The 17531-nt window shown below is 43.1% G+C and overlaps 1 protein-coding gene across 4 annotated transcripts in view; it reads right to left on the bottom strand.

The window, feature by feature from the left end:
- The window catches only part of LOC140307286 (reelin-like), a 92321-nt gene that overhangs the window by 6270 nt on the left and 68520 nt on the right, over window positions 1-17531 (bottom strand). For 2 of the 4 annotated variants that reach the window (XM_072386093.1, XM_072386091.1), the window contains exons 22-62: window positions 17336-17448; window positions 15366-15503; window positions 15094-15280; window positions 14137-14342; window positions 13878-14049; window positions 13444-13650; window positions 13088-13323; window positions 12266-12423; window positions 11966-12173; window positions 11800-11876; window positions 11217-11375; window positions 10903-11097; window positions 9134-9407; window positions 8897-9037; window positions 8599-8776; window positions 8423-8507; window positions 8132-8314; window positions 7792-7960; window positions 7533-7638; window positions 7205-7431; window positions 6844-7067; window positions 6491-6641; window positions 6109-6367; window positions 5664-5913; window positions 5262-5430; window positions 4993-5133; window positions 4541-4718; window positions 4008-4201; window positions 3644-3894; window positions 3398-3552; window positions 3095-3309; window positions 2743-2920; window positions 2469-2644; window positions 2270-2376; window positions 1937-2179; window positions 1650-1825; window positions 1489-1562; window positions 1196-1357; window positions 936-1093; window positions 511-736; window positions 148-345 (exon numbers count right to left, since the gene is read on the bottom strand). In XM_072386093.1, the coding sequence (XP_072242194.1) occupies window positions 148-345; window positions 511-736; window positions 936-1093; window positions 1196-1357; window positions 1489-1562; window positions 1650-1825; window positions 1937-2179; window positions 2270-2376; window positions 2469-2644; window positions 2743-2920; window positions 3095-3309; window positions 3398-3552; window positions 3644-3894; window positions 4008-4201; window positions 4541-4718; window positions 4993-5133; window positions 5262-5430; window positions 5664-5913; window positions 6109-6367; window positions 6491-6641; window positions 6844-7067; window positions 7205-7431; window positions 7533-7638; window positions 7792-7960; window positions 8132-8314; window positions 8423-8507; window positions 8599-8776; window positions 8897-9037; window positions 9134-9407; window positions 10903-11097; window positions 11217-11375; window positions 11800-11876; window positions 11966-12173; window positions 12266-12423; window positions 13088-13323; window positions 13444-13650; window positions 13878-14049; window positions 14137-14342; window positions 15094-15280; window positions 15366-15503; window positions 17336-17448 (7304 nt within the window). The remainder of the gene's footprint in view (window positions 1-147; window positions 346-510; window positions 737-935; window positions 1094-1195; window positions 1358-1488; window positions 1563-1649; window positions 1826-1936; window positions 2180-2269; window positions 2377-2468; window positions 2645-2742; window positions 2921-3094; window positions 3310-3397; window positions 3553-3643; window positions 3895-4007; window positions 4202-4540; window positions 4719-4992; window positions 5134-5261; window positions 5431-5663; window positions 5914-6108; window positions 6368-6490; window positions 6642-6843; window positions 7068-7204; window positions 7432-7532; window positions 7639-7791; window positions 7961-8131; window positions 8315-8422; window positions 8508-8598; window positions 8777-8896; window positions 9038-9133; window positions 9408-10902; window positions 11098-11216; window positions 11376-11799; window positions 11877-11965; window positions 12174-12265; window positions 12424-13087; window positions 13324-13443; window positions 13651-13877; window positions 14050-14136; window positions 14343-15093; window positions 15281-15365; window positions 15504-17335; window positions 17449-17531) is intronic. The other 2 variants (XM_072386094.1, XM_072386092.1) reach the window with 1 other exon arrangement.

Genomic DNA, 17531 nt, shown 5'->3' with positions numbered 1-17531 from the left:
CACACAGTATGGATGATACATTTTTTTAAAAAGACAGAAAACATTCCCCTCTTTTAATTATTAAAACTTCAAAAAAGTGCCTTAATATAAGAATGATCCACTTAAACTAATCCAACTTTTGCATGTGTCTGGATATGTAGCACTCACAGCGGAATGTTGTAGGAAACTCTCTGGGCCTTTATGAAGTCTTTGGGCTGATGCTGGGCAATTACATGCCAGCTGACTCCATTATTGACGCTGTACTGTAAAAGCACGGCCCGGTCGACTGTGTCAGCCTGATCCAGAGCTATGTTACAGCTGTCAGTCTGCGCCACGCTGCCAATCTGCAGCACAAACATGATCTTACTGTAAGGAAACAGAGAAGCAAGGAAGCAGACAAAAGATTAGAGATGGGAGTATTATAGGTTCATAAAACAGATCCTGATCAGACTAAACTATTTTAGCGATATGTAAATATATCTGCTATACGGCATCTTTACATATTTAGTTTAAATAATGTTTCGGTACTACCTGTACCTGGCTCTAGTGAGGTCCAGCGGTTTGGTAACTGCCTGTCGCATCTTACAGTCGTTGAAGTAGAGTGAGTCTCCATGAGCGTGTGGTGACAGCTGCCCACAGCCACTGCCCACTCCACCCCCCTGGATCAGTTGCCAGCTCTCCTGAGAAACGCCACCAGACTCAAAGTTATCCTTGATGGAGCTGGGCAAGTCAGTGCTCGACAGGGAGCAGTCGTCTCCTGTTGAGGTGAGAGGAAGCAGGAGGAGAGTGATAAATGTCAGCAAATAGTAATTCTCCATAAAATGAATGTCAAAGTTCCTTCATGAGAGTTGCCCAGTAAGTTTTTGTTCAGTTTTGCTACAAACTTTGCACAAGCAACTCTACCTAAAGGTAATAAATAGCAATGCATCTAATATAATACACTGTTTGTAGCCCACCGTGGTGTCCTTCATCACAAATGCAGATTACTCCACTCGTGCAGTATCCGTGACCGCTGCAGAGCCCCGGACAGGCCTCGCCAATGTAAACATGATCCACTCCCCAGCTCTGTCGCTCCCCTGTCCCCTCCTTTTGAATCCAGCGGAACTGAGTAGCCCTGGAAATGTGCAAGAAATTGCAAAAGGCAAATGCTGCTGTAACATGAAAATGTCAACACGTTCCACTAAAAATGACAAATAGCAGATAGTCTCCTCCTTACCCTGAGGAGACCTGGTCTGGCAGCTGAACTGTGACCCTGGTCCATGTTGAGCTGTTAACTGGACTGTAGATAGTGGATTCATGGAATTGGAAGGGCGAGCAGCCCACATTGTTTACTGAGGAGGGCAGGCACTCTGACTGCACCAGCTGCCATGAGTCAGACCTGAAAGGGGAAATGAAGAGCAGAAAACAACTCGAGTAAAGCAGATCCTATAAACAAATAGCAAATGTTTTAATGCTGGATCCTTGCAGTTGTCTTTCCCTTCTAAAAAAAGCGCTTTTTGTTTCTCTTACCTTGCATCCTTCCTGTACTGCAGCAGGACAGAATGATGGTCTTCACATGTGTCTGCCTCACAACCAACAACAATCTGCAACAGCAAGAGATGTAAGGGCCTGAAGTCACCACTCACAAGATAAGGGACTGATGTTGTTGTAAAAAAAGATTGGTTCTTTACCTTGAACTGTAAAATATATCCAGGCTGCACTATAAGCTCTCGAGTGGCAAGGATGTTATGTGTCCTATCTTCGTTCTTGTTCGGCCAGTACAGGTGAAATGAGGGATTTCCACAGAAGCCAGCTGTACGCACAGCATTAGGATAGAAGCTCCAGCTCTCCTCATGTGAAACACCCTCTAGTGATAGTAATTATGCAAAAAGAGGATGAGAAATCGAGGTGATTAATCGGAGCGTTCACTTATTTGAATGCTGTCAGGCTGTGATTACATCAACACAAACAAACTCACCATCATCGAAGGTGTCAAGCAGAGTGGATGGATTGATGTCTGACCCTCCCACCAAGATGTTGTCTATCGCCCACTGGGCTCTTTCCAGGCTTGGGGTGGCGAGGCCCGAAGAAATAGTAAAAGGCTGCCACCATCTCAGGCGAGTGGCGTTAGTCAAAGCTCCCTCTGGTAGAACAATATAGTCCCTCCTCACTGACACATACTTAAGATAGTCCATCTCATGCAGTAGTGTCCAGGAAACGCCTGAGTATTTACAGAATGAGAAAGTCAAAGAAATACAAATACAAAATACAGTACAATTTTGCATGAATGCTAATAATACTGTTAGCCCACCTCCATCAGTAGAGTAGTCCAGCAGCACCCCCTCTTTACGACAAGTTGGACGGTGGCACATGGTCATGTTGTCTTCACTTCCAATCCTAGCCCAGTATTCCACAAACCTATCAACAAAAACATTAAATTCATAATACAGTTAAAGTGGCACAATAAAATAAAACACTGTCACTATAATGCACAGTGGTTGAGTACTGACTTGGCCCCTCGGAGGTCCAGATCAGCAGTGACAGCCTGCCTTGCATCAGCCCCTCCGAAATACAGGGCAGTTCCTTCTACCAGCACACCACAGTCTGTGCAGGGCTTACCACCCTCAAGCACCTGCCACTGAGGTCCCGCTGTGCCCTCCCAGTCAAAACGCTCCTTTAGAGATGCCTGCAGAAGAAAAAACATGAAAATAAAATCTAAAGTAAACCGTTTGAAAACATCAGGGTGCTGTTTCACTCATTGGACACAAGAAAATGAAAGGCTACCTTAAGAGTAGTACTGGCATAGCAGTTTGGTCCAGTAAAACCTGGATCACAAAGACAGCGCTGATCCAAACAATCTCCGTGTCCCCCACAGTGGCTGTCACATGCTGGCCCAATGTAAAAGTTCTCCACACCCCACTGAATGTCTGAGTGCTGCTGGTAAAACCGAAACCGCACTGGACTGAGGAAAAGACAGATAATATAATATGATATAATATAATAATATCATATAATTCCAATAACTGAAATAATTGACAACAATAACATATAAACTAAAGAATTATAACATGTCCATATATCATTATAATTCAGCTAAATATGATACGATCAGACTAAATATGATATATGAACATACATGTCAGCCAGGCTGTCAGGCAAGGGATAAACTGCCCTCTTCCAGCCCTCAGCAGGGAAGAAGACCGATGGCTGGGAGACCTGACCACCACAGCGGGGGTCAGCAGGCAGGCACTGAGGAACCAGGTACTTCCAAGTGACTCCAAAATCTACAGAATACTGAACATGAACCTGCCGGTCTGCTTGGCGCTCTGGAACACTGCAGCCTACAGCAATCTAAATGAAACAGATACTGACGAGGTTAACTTACTGTAGCGCTTTCAATTTATTTTTACCAATGAGTCCATTTAAACGTATTAATTACCTTGAACTGCGTGACCCAGCCCTTGCCTGGAACAATATCATGAGTGACAGCATACACTTCTCTCCCATCAGCATTTCCGCACACCATCACACCATCAGGGGAGCTGCAGAAGCGCTGTACTGAGCAGTCCTCTGAGAACAACCAGTGATCACTCACTGAGAACAAAGAAAGAGCAGTAAAAGTGAGATATATATATAAAAAAAAAATAATTCTGTAGAGCAGTTAAAGGCAACGGTTAATGGATACCTATGGTTGTTTCTTCCTGCTCATTCAGTTGACCTATCCTTCCTGAAGTCTCATCAGCAGGAGCTCTCTCATGATTAGGCAATGCCACCCCTCCAAATGTATCAGATATTTGTGCCCGTGGATCTGAGCCTGCGATGAGGACGTTGTCTAGTGCCCAATCACTGTGGTCAGTACCGTCATGCTGGGGCTGCCACCAGCGCACACGGACTCCTTCCTGACGTGCAGCAGGGGGCAGCAACACATTCACAAACCTGAAGAGGCAAAAACATACAGGCATTTGCAGATTCCTTGCTTTGACTGTTACATCTTATTATGTGCAAATAGTTATGTTCTTAGGTGGCTGGGGGAAGAAAAAACAAATTACCCAGGCTTGGTGTACAGATCATAGAAGATCTCTGTCAGTAAATGCCAGTTGATTCCCCCATTCAAACTGTACTCCAGAAGGACACCTTGGTTGCGGTTACTAGGTGGGATCATGCAGCCATACATGAAGTAGAACTGAATGAACTCTGCATTGGTCAAATTCAGGTCCACTGTCACCAGCTGACGGCTGCAACCCTGTGCAAAGACACATAAAGACATGAGGTCTGACTAAAAGTTAAAACAAATCCAAAAGTCCCAAATGAATCTGCTGTTTTTTAATAACAGAAAATCGCCAATCTCTGTAACAACAGAGAGAATTAGGATTTATGTTGATCAGTGTAATACTAGATGTAAACAACTCTGAGGCCTAGCTCCAGGGAATTACTCCTTTTACATTACTTTCATTCCATCAATAGATATCCACTTACACAAGTGCCCTCAATGTCTTGGGAAAACTTACTGTATCCTGTAAATGCTGAATGCAACTTACTTTGTTGTATTTCATTCCACTGACTGAACAATTAAGCTACATACCCCGCTGAAGTGCAGTGCAGCTCCGGAGGCCACAGCTCCACACACAGTGCTGAGCTTCCCACCAGTGAGAATGTGCCAGTGAGTGAGTGAGGGAGCTCGACTGAAGCTGTCCTTCAGCTGGGAAGGCAGAGGAATCACAGGCTCATCACAGTACTCTCCACCCCACTCTGGGTCACATCTGAGGAAGATGGTGGAATCAGACGCAAATAACCAGATTAAAAAACAAACTCAAAATCAAGTTAAAGTAAGCTACTGACTAATTCCACAACACAAATATATTAAAGGTATACAGGTCCAAATAAGCAAGCATCCTGTTAACTGAAAAGCGTCATAAACACACAATAATATGTTTAGTATTTTAGAATTTAACACTTTACTATTACTATAAGCTGGCAGTTGAGAGATTTTTCACCAAAATGTTAGTGCGCACGTGTTAAGTTGTTGTTACTTACACACAGGAGCTCTGCTGGCAGCGTCCATGTCCAGAGCACATGTCTGGACAGCCGTCTCCAATGTAGAGATTATCCAGAGCCCAGGTCTGCTGCTTGTCAAAGGGAGCCTGCTGGAACCATCGAAACCTTGTGGCTGGAGACCTGAATACATAAATAAAATAAAAGATTAACTTAATAGCCTAAGCTGAAGTAAATCATACAGCAAGGAATTAAAGCAGAACTCCTGAAGTGGTGATCCTGGCAAATGATTTATACGGGGCCTCTCTGACCTGGCATATGATGGAATAGACAAGGTAACGCGGCCCCACTTGTTGTAGGTGTCAGAAACCAGAAATCGTTGCAGAGTGTAAGAAGAGCAGTCAGGGCTTGTAGACAGACAGTCTCTGACCACAGGCTGCCAGTTCAGACCCAAATCCAGTGAATACTCCAACTCCACAGCTGCAGAAGAACAGTTGAGATAAGACTTCTTTAAACTTCTTCCAACATCACTGTTTATGTCTACAGATCGCTGCTTTGATAGGAAACATTATGAATATATTTATTCACAGAATTCTACAAAATAACTCTCAATGTGCAACATTGTACTGTTCCATTGTATCACTCTTTAATGAGGACACTGATATATTTTACTTAATCCCAGTAACATCTCATTTGTGATTCCTTTTGCTTACAGTAGCAGGAGTTTGTGACCGAGCAGGAAGCAGAAAAGTCAAACTGGATAAACGCATCTTGACCCAAACTGATGTCAGTGGTAACAGCATAGCGTGTGTTGGACTTCTCTATAAATGCAAAAGCAGGTCCATCAGAGCCACAAACAGGCATGCGGGTCCCTCCAGGGTGGAGGAGCCATGAGCGCCCATCGATTGAGGAGAAGTCATCTTCTAATGGTCCCCATCCACTGGCACTGCCACCTACCACCACCTACGACCATAAAAGATTAATGGTTAAGTTAATGCAGAGATGGAAAAGAAAGCAGAATCTGAATTCTCATGGAATATGTCAATGGATGAAAAAGACAAAAAAGTTTGGATGGCTAACAGCAATGATGATGAATAAGGGGAATAAATAAAATTGAAAAAGCCCATTGATTGATGTATGAATGATCATCTAGTGTACCTGATCAATGACCCATGGGCTGTAAAAGTGTCCATTTTCTGAGGGCTGCCACCAGCGGAGGCGAGTAGATGGGGTTCGGGCACGCAGAGGAATCTCCAGGGCCACTAGACGAGCCTGATTACTGCTGTTACTGAAGAGAAACTCTTGCAGGAGTCCCCAGGTTAGACCTCCATCCACAGAGTACTGCAGCAACACAGGCTGAGAGCGAGGATCTGGAGCCGCTTTACCACAGCCGAGACGAAGAAAGAACTGAACAAACCTGCAGGGAGCAGCCACAAACATATCAGGTTTTACTGACAACTTCAGATTCAAAAGCATTTGCTATGTGAACAATAATTTGGGTAAAATATATGTTTGTTTTCTGCTGTTCATGTAGGTGTACCTAGCGTTTGACAGGTCCATGTCATTGGTGACCAACATGCGTAAACCATCCTCACTGAAGAACAAATGGTTCCCACTTGACATGATGCCACATTTCCTGGATGGTTTACCTCCACTCAGGAGTCTAAAATGCTCAGCATCCACAGCTCCTCCTTTACACACAAGCACATAGAGTGTGTGTTACAAAATTGCAAAGTTTACAACGCATCGTAACAGAACTAACAGACAAGCAGAAAACAGAAAATAACTCAACAACTGCACAAACTGGAGAACATTCAAATACAAAAGAAGAAATACAAAAAGTGTGTAAGACCCAAACATACTGGTCATGTCAACACCCTGTATTGGTTGTACCTTCAAAGTCCTCCTTGAGGAAGTCAGGGTTGGGGGTGTCAGGCACAGAACAGTCAGGTCCAGAGTAGCCAAGATCACACATACAGTGGGTCCCACCCACACAAGTCCCATGACCATTACACATGTCCTGACACTGTGGGCCAATGTAAATATTGTCTAGTGCCCACGTTGGAGGAGCAGAACTAGTTGAGAAGAAGCCTTGATACCAACGGAACCTTATTGACCTGTGTTCCAGTGAAAACATGGAAAGGATTAGTAAGTCAGAGACACAGACAGCAATGGACAGATTTTATGTAGAGAGGATATAAAAGTAAACTGATTTATTTGTGCACTGGCTGTACAAGACGTTCATAGTCCTTACCCACAGAGGCGAAGCTTGCCAAAGTGAATGACCTCCCTCCGCCAGCCCTGACTAGTACCAGGGAAATAAACGCTAGCAGGGTGAAGCTCTGTGGAGCAAAGTGAGGAGGGTTGAGGTCCACCAGCGCACAGGGGGACCAAAAGGTGCCACGTGGCACCAAAGTCTCGTGAAAACTCAAGACGCACCGGGTAAGCAGAAGAGCTTTCAGCTGTGCAGCCCACATTAATCTACAGAGACAAATATATACAAGAAAAATGGGAATGACAAACCGATTTTCAAAGGTTGAATGAGTTCTTTGATTGTTGTTTATGAAAAATAGTCTCTGTACCTCAAACTGGATGATGGTGTTCTCATTTACGTCAATGTCCCTGGTGGTAATAGAGTGCTCTCCAAGCTCAGTGGAAATAAACACCATGGCTGACTCATCGTCGTCACTGAATCAATCACACACATGAAAACACACACAAACACAAAGATAAATTAAGAGGAAACGCTTATTTTTGTAGGTCTCATCATAGATTAGTTGATAAAGACAGAAACATAGTCACTGCACTGTCATTGCCAGTAATCAGCCGAGTTTTTCATACAGGCCAGTCTTCTGGTAGGGGCAGTAGAGACCAATGTTTCCACCAGGAAAGAAGAGCCAGTTTGACTCATTGGGGCCTTCTTCAAAACTGTCAATCACCACCGGCGGGTTGTGTAAGGAGCTGCCATCAATGATGAGATCATCTATCACCCACACCTCCTCCTTTTTACCTAAAGGGCATGATATAACCATGATAATTACACACTAGCTTAAAGAATTAGGCCTGAGATGGCTGCGTGACTGAGAAAAGTGCCTCTACATGTGTTTGGAAAGAAATGGAAGAGAGAGACTTAGAATGCTAGTTAATGTTCGTTAAGCTATTTCACAGTGCGTTCACTGACCACTGTTGTAAGGCTGCCAGAGTCTGAAACGAGTGGCGTTGGTCTGAGCACTGGCTGGCAGTGGCAGGTGGAGGAACAGGGTATCTGTGGAAGCTGGGAAGTAAAACTCATCCAGCAGCAGCCAGCTGATTCCTCCGTTCACAGAGTACTGCAGCAGCACTGAGTGGGAGCGCTCTGGGACACCTAGGAAGATCCACAGGGTCAACTATTACACCGGTCTTTCTGGAATAAACATTTTCAATACACACTAAATAAAGCTAAACCGAGAAAGAATAATGAGTTTTGTAATACCTTTAGTGATGAATTTAAAGGTGAACTGAATGTAGAGAGTGTTTGTGCAGTCCAGGTCCCGAGACACTATCATTCGCAGACCGTCCTGCAGGGCAAAAAAAGAATATGCATGTGTTTGTAATTCAGTTGTAGAAGTTGTGGTCTGAATGCTCTCTGACTTTATCTAAGATACATACTCCTTTGAAAATAAGGGCAGTGCCAGATTTGAGAGGCTCTCCACTCAGAGTTCCCCTTTCTGCTCCGTACACCTCCGGCCAGGTCTCCTGCTGTAAGTTCTCATTAAAGTCCTCTCTCAGTACAGATGGAAGTGGAGCCAAAGGGACACAATGCGCTCCTCCATAACCCTTATCACACCTGTGTGAGAGTGAAAGAAAAGGCAAGGGATGAACATTTAACATGAAGGAAGAAAATTAGTATAGAATCAAGTAAAGGCTAAAATGATTAAGGTTTGCAAAAAAAAAACCTTTTACGTACACACAGTGTCCATTGTCACACAGACCGTGTCCAGAACACATCCAGGGGCAACCAGGGGCAAGTAGCACATTATCTAGAGCCCATCCCTCTGCTCCTGGGGTGAAATGGGTCTGGATCCAACGGAACCGAGTTCTAGGAGAACTGAGAGATTCAACAGTGGAAAGTAGCATTAGAAAAACAACACTTTTATGAAATATAAGAAGTCTCTCCACTTATTATGGGTGCAAGAACACATACTTAGCAGCACTGGGGAGGTAGACAGTGATTCTCCTCCAGTGTTTGTATTGGGTTGATGTATAGATGGAACTCTGGGTATAACCAGCACAGCCGATGGCTGGGGGCACACACTCTGGGGTGATGAGAGACCAGTGACGTCCACAGTCTGTGGAGTACTCCAGACGCACACCATGGGAGAAGGATGTAGATTTACTGCAGCCCATACTGAGCTCAAACTGCAGGAACGATGAGCCTGTCACTTCAAAGTCCCAGCTTTCTGCATATCTTGGCTTCTCTGCAAGCACAATGACAGACAACATCAGATATTTCGGCATTTACTTCAACCTGATTCCAGGCCACAAAAAGTCCCAGCAATTCTGCATCATTTTATTCAGTTTCCCAGAAACGCTAAGATTTACAGCATACTGCTAAAATAAGTTTCTTCCTCTATATTTAATGAAAGTGAATTTCGTTTTCAAGTGAATGCCTTAAACAGTAAAATGAAAAGTTTGCACCCAAAATAAAAACTCACTATTTATTCCTCCTCATACACAGCGATGCAAACTCAAACATACCCTTGAAAATAATAAGTACTGCCGTGGTGTGAAATGAGAGCGTATTTCAGCGCGTATGAGAACCCTTGAGTTTGGTAATCAGTCTTTCCAATGTTCACACCGGCACACGGGAGTCCTTTGTTTACAGATGTGCTGCCAAATCGCTCTTGCTGTGCACGCTTAATGAATGGCCCCGTTGTGATGTTCTATTTGCACAAAGTTAATCCTCTCACAGCTTGATGCAAACATTAATAACAGGCATGATGTTCAATCAGGTTTCCTCTCATTAATAATGCAGGATCCATAGCACAACAGTAAATGGGTGATTCAATTTCAGCCTGTAGTTTGGTGTAGTGCTGTGATGTCCCTGTGCAGCCTCTCGGGTGGCTTGTTTGTGCAATGTTGATAGGTGGTAAACATCGATGGTATTCTACTTACAGTAAGGAATATATATATACATATATTATGGACAGTATGTTCATGCTGTTTCCTCAGCCAAAAAGATTATTTTGGTTCATTTTGTGAATGGTAACATGGTTACACTTATTGGGCTTGACTCATTCTGAAAACCTGAGTCTGATTATATGGTCTGTGGTATAAATACAAGTGTGAGTGGGAAACAAATAAAATGCCATCATCTATAGGTAGGTTTTTAATCTTCACTTCCTGTTTAGTGCATTCCCTGTGCATTGTGTTTACTGATCAACACACCTGTTATTTATTTGCTTTAGTCAACATATATAGCCTGGTTTTCTTTGCTCCTTGCCAATTCGTCATGTGCGTCTCTATGTGTAAGATTGCTCAGTTCTTGTTCTTGTTCATGCCCTTGTACTTAACTCTCTCTAGCTGTTTCTACATGTTTTGAATTATTTTTCTCTTGGACCTAAAATGTTTCTGTTTTTCACCTGCCTGACTCCTGCCTGTGAGTCTGCAACTGGTTCCTCAAAACACTTTTCTATACCACAAACTGTGACACGACAATGTTTTTATTTTGTCCATACACATCTGGCCTCAAACTGTTCTGCAGTTACCTTTTGCTTCTTCAATAATACAAACTGACACAGTGCTGCACATTGCAGATACAGCAGCTTTGCTCAAGTACACTTATTAATTATGAACTACTCAGCAATGCCTGTCTGTCCACGCAGTCAAATAATCAAAAATGACAACTCCATAACCATAAGCCCTCCATTTCCAGTGTTTTAATTAACAGTAATGTGTTTTTATGTTACTCACTGTCAATGGCCTCAGAGTTGAAGGTAAGTGCTGTGTCCAGAGACAAACAGTCCACGGTCACCTCCCCACCCTGAATGCGGTACCAGTTATGCCTAAGAGGAGTTGAGCCATCAAATTTGTCATGGAAACCTGTTCTGGAGCTGTCGTTCATACCAATCAGAACATCATCCAGAGCCCACTGGGCAGAGTGTTTCCCTATAAGGGGAAAAAAGGGGAGGAGAAAGAAACTAAAGCAAAATTCTATCAGTCAACATTGAAACCAAAAAGATAGTTTTATTGTTTTGCTGTGTGTTTTTCAGCTGTAGTTTCTTTACCTTGCTGTGGTTGCCACCACCGAAATACTGTGTAGGGGGTTTTTGCTGGAGGTGGCAGCTCAATGGTTACCACCTGGGGTTCTAAGAAGGAACTAAAGTCCAGTTCCCTCAAGAACTGCCACTGGACTCCATTGTTGGTGGAAAACTGGACGATGACACCTGAAACCACAAAATAACAACAAGCCTTAAGAGATGGTGGAGAATAGAGTCATTTCAACAGAAAAACAACACAAGAACAAAAAATGATGCCAACTGTTTAGTAAGATAGTATTGCTTTACTTGATGTTACATAAATGATTGGCCAAAGCTTTAAGAATTGCTGCAAGCTAAAAATCCACAATATGCTGACTGGTGAACAGAAAAGAACAGACGATTAGGACCAGAACTTTAGCTGCACAGCTTTGGCTGGGTCACAAAGCTGATCCAAGACTGAATTAAAAGGAGCACACAGACACCAGCCAGTCATTGACTGAGCAAATCAGATGGGGATCTGCTCACTACAGACTGAACTGGAAAACAACAGCCACATAAATCCAGCAGAGGGCTTCAACGCACAAGGCTAATGTTATGGTCTGAATATTACCTTCATTGCGGGAACGTGGCCTGGTGCAGGTGGGCCCCAAACTCTTGCTGCCAATTCGGATGTAGAATTGAACCAACCTGTGTGGAAACAACAAAACTGGATCTAATATTGCAGAAATTCAACACAGTGATTAAATATCCAAAATTTGTAGGAATATTCCTCTCACCGTGTGTTGGTAGTATCTAGAGGCATTGTGTGTGCTTCTCTCCGTCCAGGGCTACTGAAGTAAAGAGCTTTACCCTCACCAATAATGCCACAGCCCCCTCCAATTTGTCCCCCACTTATGCCCTGCCAGAGTGGACTCAGCTTCCCCTCAAAACCCTCAGTCAGCTCCGTGGGACTGGCTACAGATGGGACACAACTATCTTGCTCCACTATGAAAAAGTGAGAGAACAGTGAAATATGAAGACACAATGAGGTATTTTGTTTTCTCAGTTTTCCTTCCTTTGCTGTCACTGTGCACTACCTGTGTATCCCATATCACAGAAGCAGACCCCAGAGATGCAATCACCATGCCCCCCACAGTGATTTGGACAGGGCTCAGAGATGTAGACACCATCCAATGCAAAAGGTGGGGCATCCCGGTACAGGCTACTCTCCTGGAACCAACGGAACCTGGTTTTACTGGGAAGAGAGAAGATGTGATGGTTAGAAAATGATGCAATAAGGAGGACACAATTAAGCAGCTTCTAAAAAATTCTCAGTCTAAAAAATGCAATGCCAAAACACTAACGCCGCTTTCACATAAGAACACAATGCCCACTGAGATTTCCCACCCAGCCCCTTAGTAAAATCTTTGGAACATCAGCAGGTCAGAAAAACTAAGAATGTTTCAGCAAACATTCCGGAGCATTTGCTGCCGTTGTGCAAATGTGTGTCTGTTTGTGAGAGTTTGTCCTTTCTGCTGACCTGTAAGCTGCTTTCTGCTTGCTCTCCACTATTGTGTGTGTGTGTGTGTGTGTGTACAAGCAGTAATCAACACAGTGAAGAGTTCCATTTGCTATTCTCAACATGTCGCAAAGAAAACACAACGAAAACTACACACAGTGTAGTTTTTGCATCACTTGCTACCGCTTGTGCACTCTAGAAAGTCATTTTCCCAAACTCCCTTCAGCAAGGAGAACAAATCTCAAGCAGAAAGCCTCCCATTGTGATATGCTTGTGTAAACAGCAACTGTGGTAAAAGACCGGACCAGATTGTCCACACATTCTCATCTACGATGTTCATGTGTGAAAATGGCTTCTGGCACCTGTTTTGATCTAATTACTTGTCTGTTACCATAACTACCTGGCTGCAACATTTCGAGGTACGACCACAGTGACCCTGGTCCACTGTTCATAGTCCCCAGTGTTGTAGATTGTAGGTTCTCTGAGCTCACGACCACTGCCTTCACATATTCCTGCCCCTGGGGTTCCTGGGTAACAGCCCTCTCTGACCAGGGCCCAGGTGCGACCAGCATCATGGGAGTACTGCAGCAGGACTGGGGCAGACGTGCTGGACTCTGATTCACAGCCTATGTTCAGCTAGTAAGAGAAAGAGTTAGGGGTAGATAGGTCACAAAAGCAATGTAATTTAAAAAAAAAAAAAAAGCATTATGTCACTCAAATTGTTCAATGTTAATGTGCCTTCTAAATTTCACCTACTTTAAATTGAAGGGTGTAACCTGGGCGAAGGGCCAGGTCCCTGGTGACAGCCACCCTGTCTCCATCAGAACGCCCAAATACCATCGCAGAGGGAGTTGGTGCACAGAAGCTGTTGTTGTTTTCCTTTTCCATACCTTCATTACCCAACATCAGCCAAACACTCATCTGGTTCAGAGGGTAGTCAAACGCTGGCTTCTCATAAAAGTTCTGTACAGAAAAAAGCATTAGAGTTTTACTGTTCTGTTATGTGTTAATATTTATCAGTATCTGCTATTCTGTATATTTTTCTTGACATAAAAAGACATTAAAGTGCTGACTTTAATCATCATTTAAAAATCATTTTAGTTTGGCTGACATTTTCAAAGAAGGCTGTTGCATGAGGTAAGAGCACAGATTTGACGTTATTGGAAAAACCACTGAGGCTGATTCCTGACCTGTGGTAGGGTAGGATTGGCCATGGGAATGATGTGTTTCTCCCTCTCTGACAAAATAATGACATCATCAATTGCCCACTGGTCATACCCCTCCCCAGAGTGAAGAGGCTGCCACCAACGAAATCTTGTGGAAGGTGTCTTAGAGGCCAAAGGAAGCTCATAATGAACAAAGCTGTTAAAGGAAGGAGACAGGTTGCAGACATGTTTATTTCACAATAAACAGTGAAAACTGATTTTTTTTCTCTTTCAGGTTTCTCACCGAGGCTTAGTGAAGTCCGTAAAGTACATCTCAGCAATGAGGCCCCAGCTAATGCCTCCATCATTACTGTACTGCAGCAGCACTCCCTCCTCCCTGCTGTCTGCCTGGTTACACTCCGCCCAGTCTCCACCTACCCGCAGGTAGAACTGCACAAACTCTGCCCATTCAGTGTCAAGGTCCCAGCTCACAAGCTGCCTCAGTCCAGCCTGACAACAACATGCACATAGATTCATACAGATTAGGTCAGGGTCAATCATTTAAAAGCTGCTGGATATATTGTACAGTGTGTTATTTTTTGCAAATAATAGCCAGAAGATACAGTGTGTCGTAAACATTTGCAAAATTTGGTTAAAACATAATACTGAATGCTTCTGTTGTGAAACACCTCAGATGGAGGCTCCCTGTTGTAAACACCTTTGAATACAGACTTGGAATAAGTAGAGAAGCTACTTCCTGACAAAAGTTCCAGCTGTGAGCGCTGATGTTGAGGCTGCCATAAAGTGTGACAACAGATGTGCAGCTGCCTGAGAATTGTGCATCTAGTCAATCCAATCAGAATCATGAACTGCAGAGAGCTATAGTAAGGCACTCACAGACTCAAGGTAATTAAGGGTTCAGAGGGAAGATGTTTTTGGCAGCAAATACGAGAGAGTAATCAGACAATGCCAACTTTGCCCAATCCTCTTTGCTGTTTATTTTAATAGCACAAATCAACCACATGTTTAATCAGAATCTAGATGTGTGCCAAACCACACAGAAACAATGACAAGATTCACGTGCTGCAATTCTTTCTTGTAAACCCATAAAGAAATAAAACATCTTTAATAAGGGTCTACTGCATGTCGTTATATGAATCTGGAATTGAGATGAAAATAATCCCACAAACACATGTGGCAAAACACAACAAAACAACAGACAAAATCTTTCAAGAAAAAGTTAATCTTGTAGTTAACCTACCTTGCTGAAGTACAGAGATGATCCAGATGAGACTACCCCACAGCCCATGTCAGGTGTGACAACCTCTCCACCAATCACCTCTTGCCATGTGGCCAGCAGTGCATCCTGGGACTCAAAGTCAGAGAGTACACTTGATGAGAGAGGGGAGGACGGCTGGCAGTCAGTACCAGAGAAGCCATCGTCACACCTGTAAGAAAAAATGTGTCTTTTATGCTTGATCACACAAACACAGCTATCAAAGGACAGCTATAGGTCTAAGTGAAAGGACTGACCTGCAATGTCCATGATCACACCAGCCATGTCCATGGCACATGTTAGGACACTGCTGGCCGATGTAGATGTCATCCAGGGCCCATTCATCTTGTTCTCCGTAATAGTTCTGGATCCATCGGAATCGTGTTGCACTGGACCTGAACACAGAAAGTACATACACACACACACATAAACTCCAGCCATTGGTAATCTTAAATATTTCGTAATCATAAAACTGTGAATGAAAGAAAAAATGACAATACCTTTGTGTGACTGACTGCTCAGGAAAATTTGAGTTCCATCTGCATTTACAGTTACATTTCCAAGATTAAGTTTTTATCTACTCTTTCTATGGGGACAGATGTCTGTGGATTTAACGTTCTGGAGGATAAAGATTAGCTTTAACACATGTATGTGGGCTTGTGTGAAATAATGCCAGAGTAAGGCCAATGTCATCGTCACATTATATCTGTTAAAAATAGGCTGTGGATATGAATGTGTGTGCAGTGTGCGTACACGTCTGTGTGGGTGTTTGATGTTTGCTGTATGTGCAGCAGTGATGAATGGCAGCAGAAACTACTGCAGATAGTCAGGTGTATTAGGGATTATATACCAGAGATGTCTCCTTGTCTGCCGCTTTGGTGACCCATTTCAGCTCAGACTACCTCGTTCACGACTGTTTTATTATCATTACCTGCCATGACCCTCTGACCTCTCTCACAGTTGGCAGGAGATTGAACCCCCCCCCTTTATTTAGGAGCTGGGAGAGCAGAATTAAATGAAGGTGGAGGTCATAGTGCTGAGTGTAGAAGGTTTATTGTGATTATTTGAGTTGATATATGTGCTGAGGCTGTAACTATACAATTATTTATAATGTGTGGTTCAGGGTGACTGGCTCGGTATGTTACTGTTCTGTTCAACCCTGTAACCCAAACATTCTTCAACTACTAAATCTCGTAAGCCGATTGCAATACCTACTGCTACTGCAACATAGTAAATGTTTCTGTATTCAATTTGGAAAACACGTATTTGATAGACTGACTATTGTATCATTGGATAAGTTTGTATGAACACAACCATGCTGGCCAGATAAGACCAGCTCATGCAGCTGGCGTTATAGACATGCAGCCTTCCATATCATAAGATAACCTGTTTGGGATACTTCTCCAGATTAGTGTAGCAACAACAGGCACAAGGAGAAAAAAAACGCAGAAACAGATGGTGGCTGTAAATGTGTCTGGCAATAAAGATGGGAAAATCCTTCCCTGTACAATGATTGTTCATGGATGTGGTGTCATCACTATAATCGGAGGTAATAAACAGTGATTCTGGTTGTTAAGTTCTCTCATGTGTGAAAAGGTCTGCAGTGAATTTGTATTAATACACACACACACTCACACATACTGCTTTTTTGTTTTATTTTTGATTGCATACGGGATGTAAACAGTCCAGAAGCTGTTTTTTGACACTTATTAAATAAATGTGAATTCCTTTGATCTCAATAAAAACCTACCAGACCATAACCACAACAAAAATTTGATTGGCTACAGGTACCTGTATTAACAAGACTTGGGGCTGAGTTTTGTGCATCAGGCGGCTTGAGGAGGAAATTCTCTTATTGCTGTGTGTATTAAAATTGTGTCGTGGAAAATGTGACATATATGCTAGTTCTTATTAAAAGCTATGAACTGAACCTGCTCTTGTGTTCTTTCTCGTGTTTGATGTGGAGTGGATGGTACACACGTACTTAGCTGTGCATGGAAAGGTTTGTGTGATGGATGTGTGTGTCTATATGTGGATATGCATGCATACATTTTTTTCTTTTTCAGTTTTACGTTATGGATCTAACTACTTTCAAAGCGTATTTTGCTCTTTAACTAAAAAAAAAACAACACGAAACAAAGATCAGAAAAACATTTGATCCCACAGGGCCATTTGAGCATCTTCTCTTCTGTATCTATTGAACACTGCATGTGCATTAGGTACTTACCATGTCTTCTGAGGCAAAGACAGCGTGATGCGTCTCCAGTCTTTGAACTCTGATGGATGGTAGACACTGGGAGCGGTAAACTCGGAGCAGCTGGGCATGCCAGGTAAACAGGCCTAAGTAAAGATAAAGGAGGGGATTCTTTATGATATAATTTGCTTTTGTGAAATCAGTGTGGGGGTTAACTACTGAACTCTGA

Source organism: Leuresthes tenuis, unplaced genomic scaffold (genome assembly GCF_036924035.1).
Source record: "Leuresthes tenuis unplaced genomic scaffold, fLeuTen1.0.hap1 SCAF_5, whole genome shotgun sequence".
NCBI lineage: Eukaryota > Metazoa > Chordata > Actinopteri > Atheriniformes > Atherinopsidae > Leuresthes > Leuresthes tenuis.
Note: the sequence above shows the minus strand (reverse complement) of the source record. Positions and strands in the feature narration are given on the sequence as shown.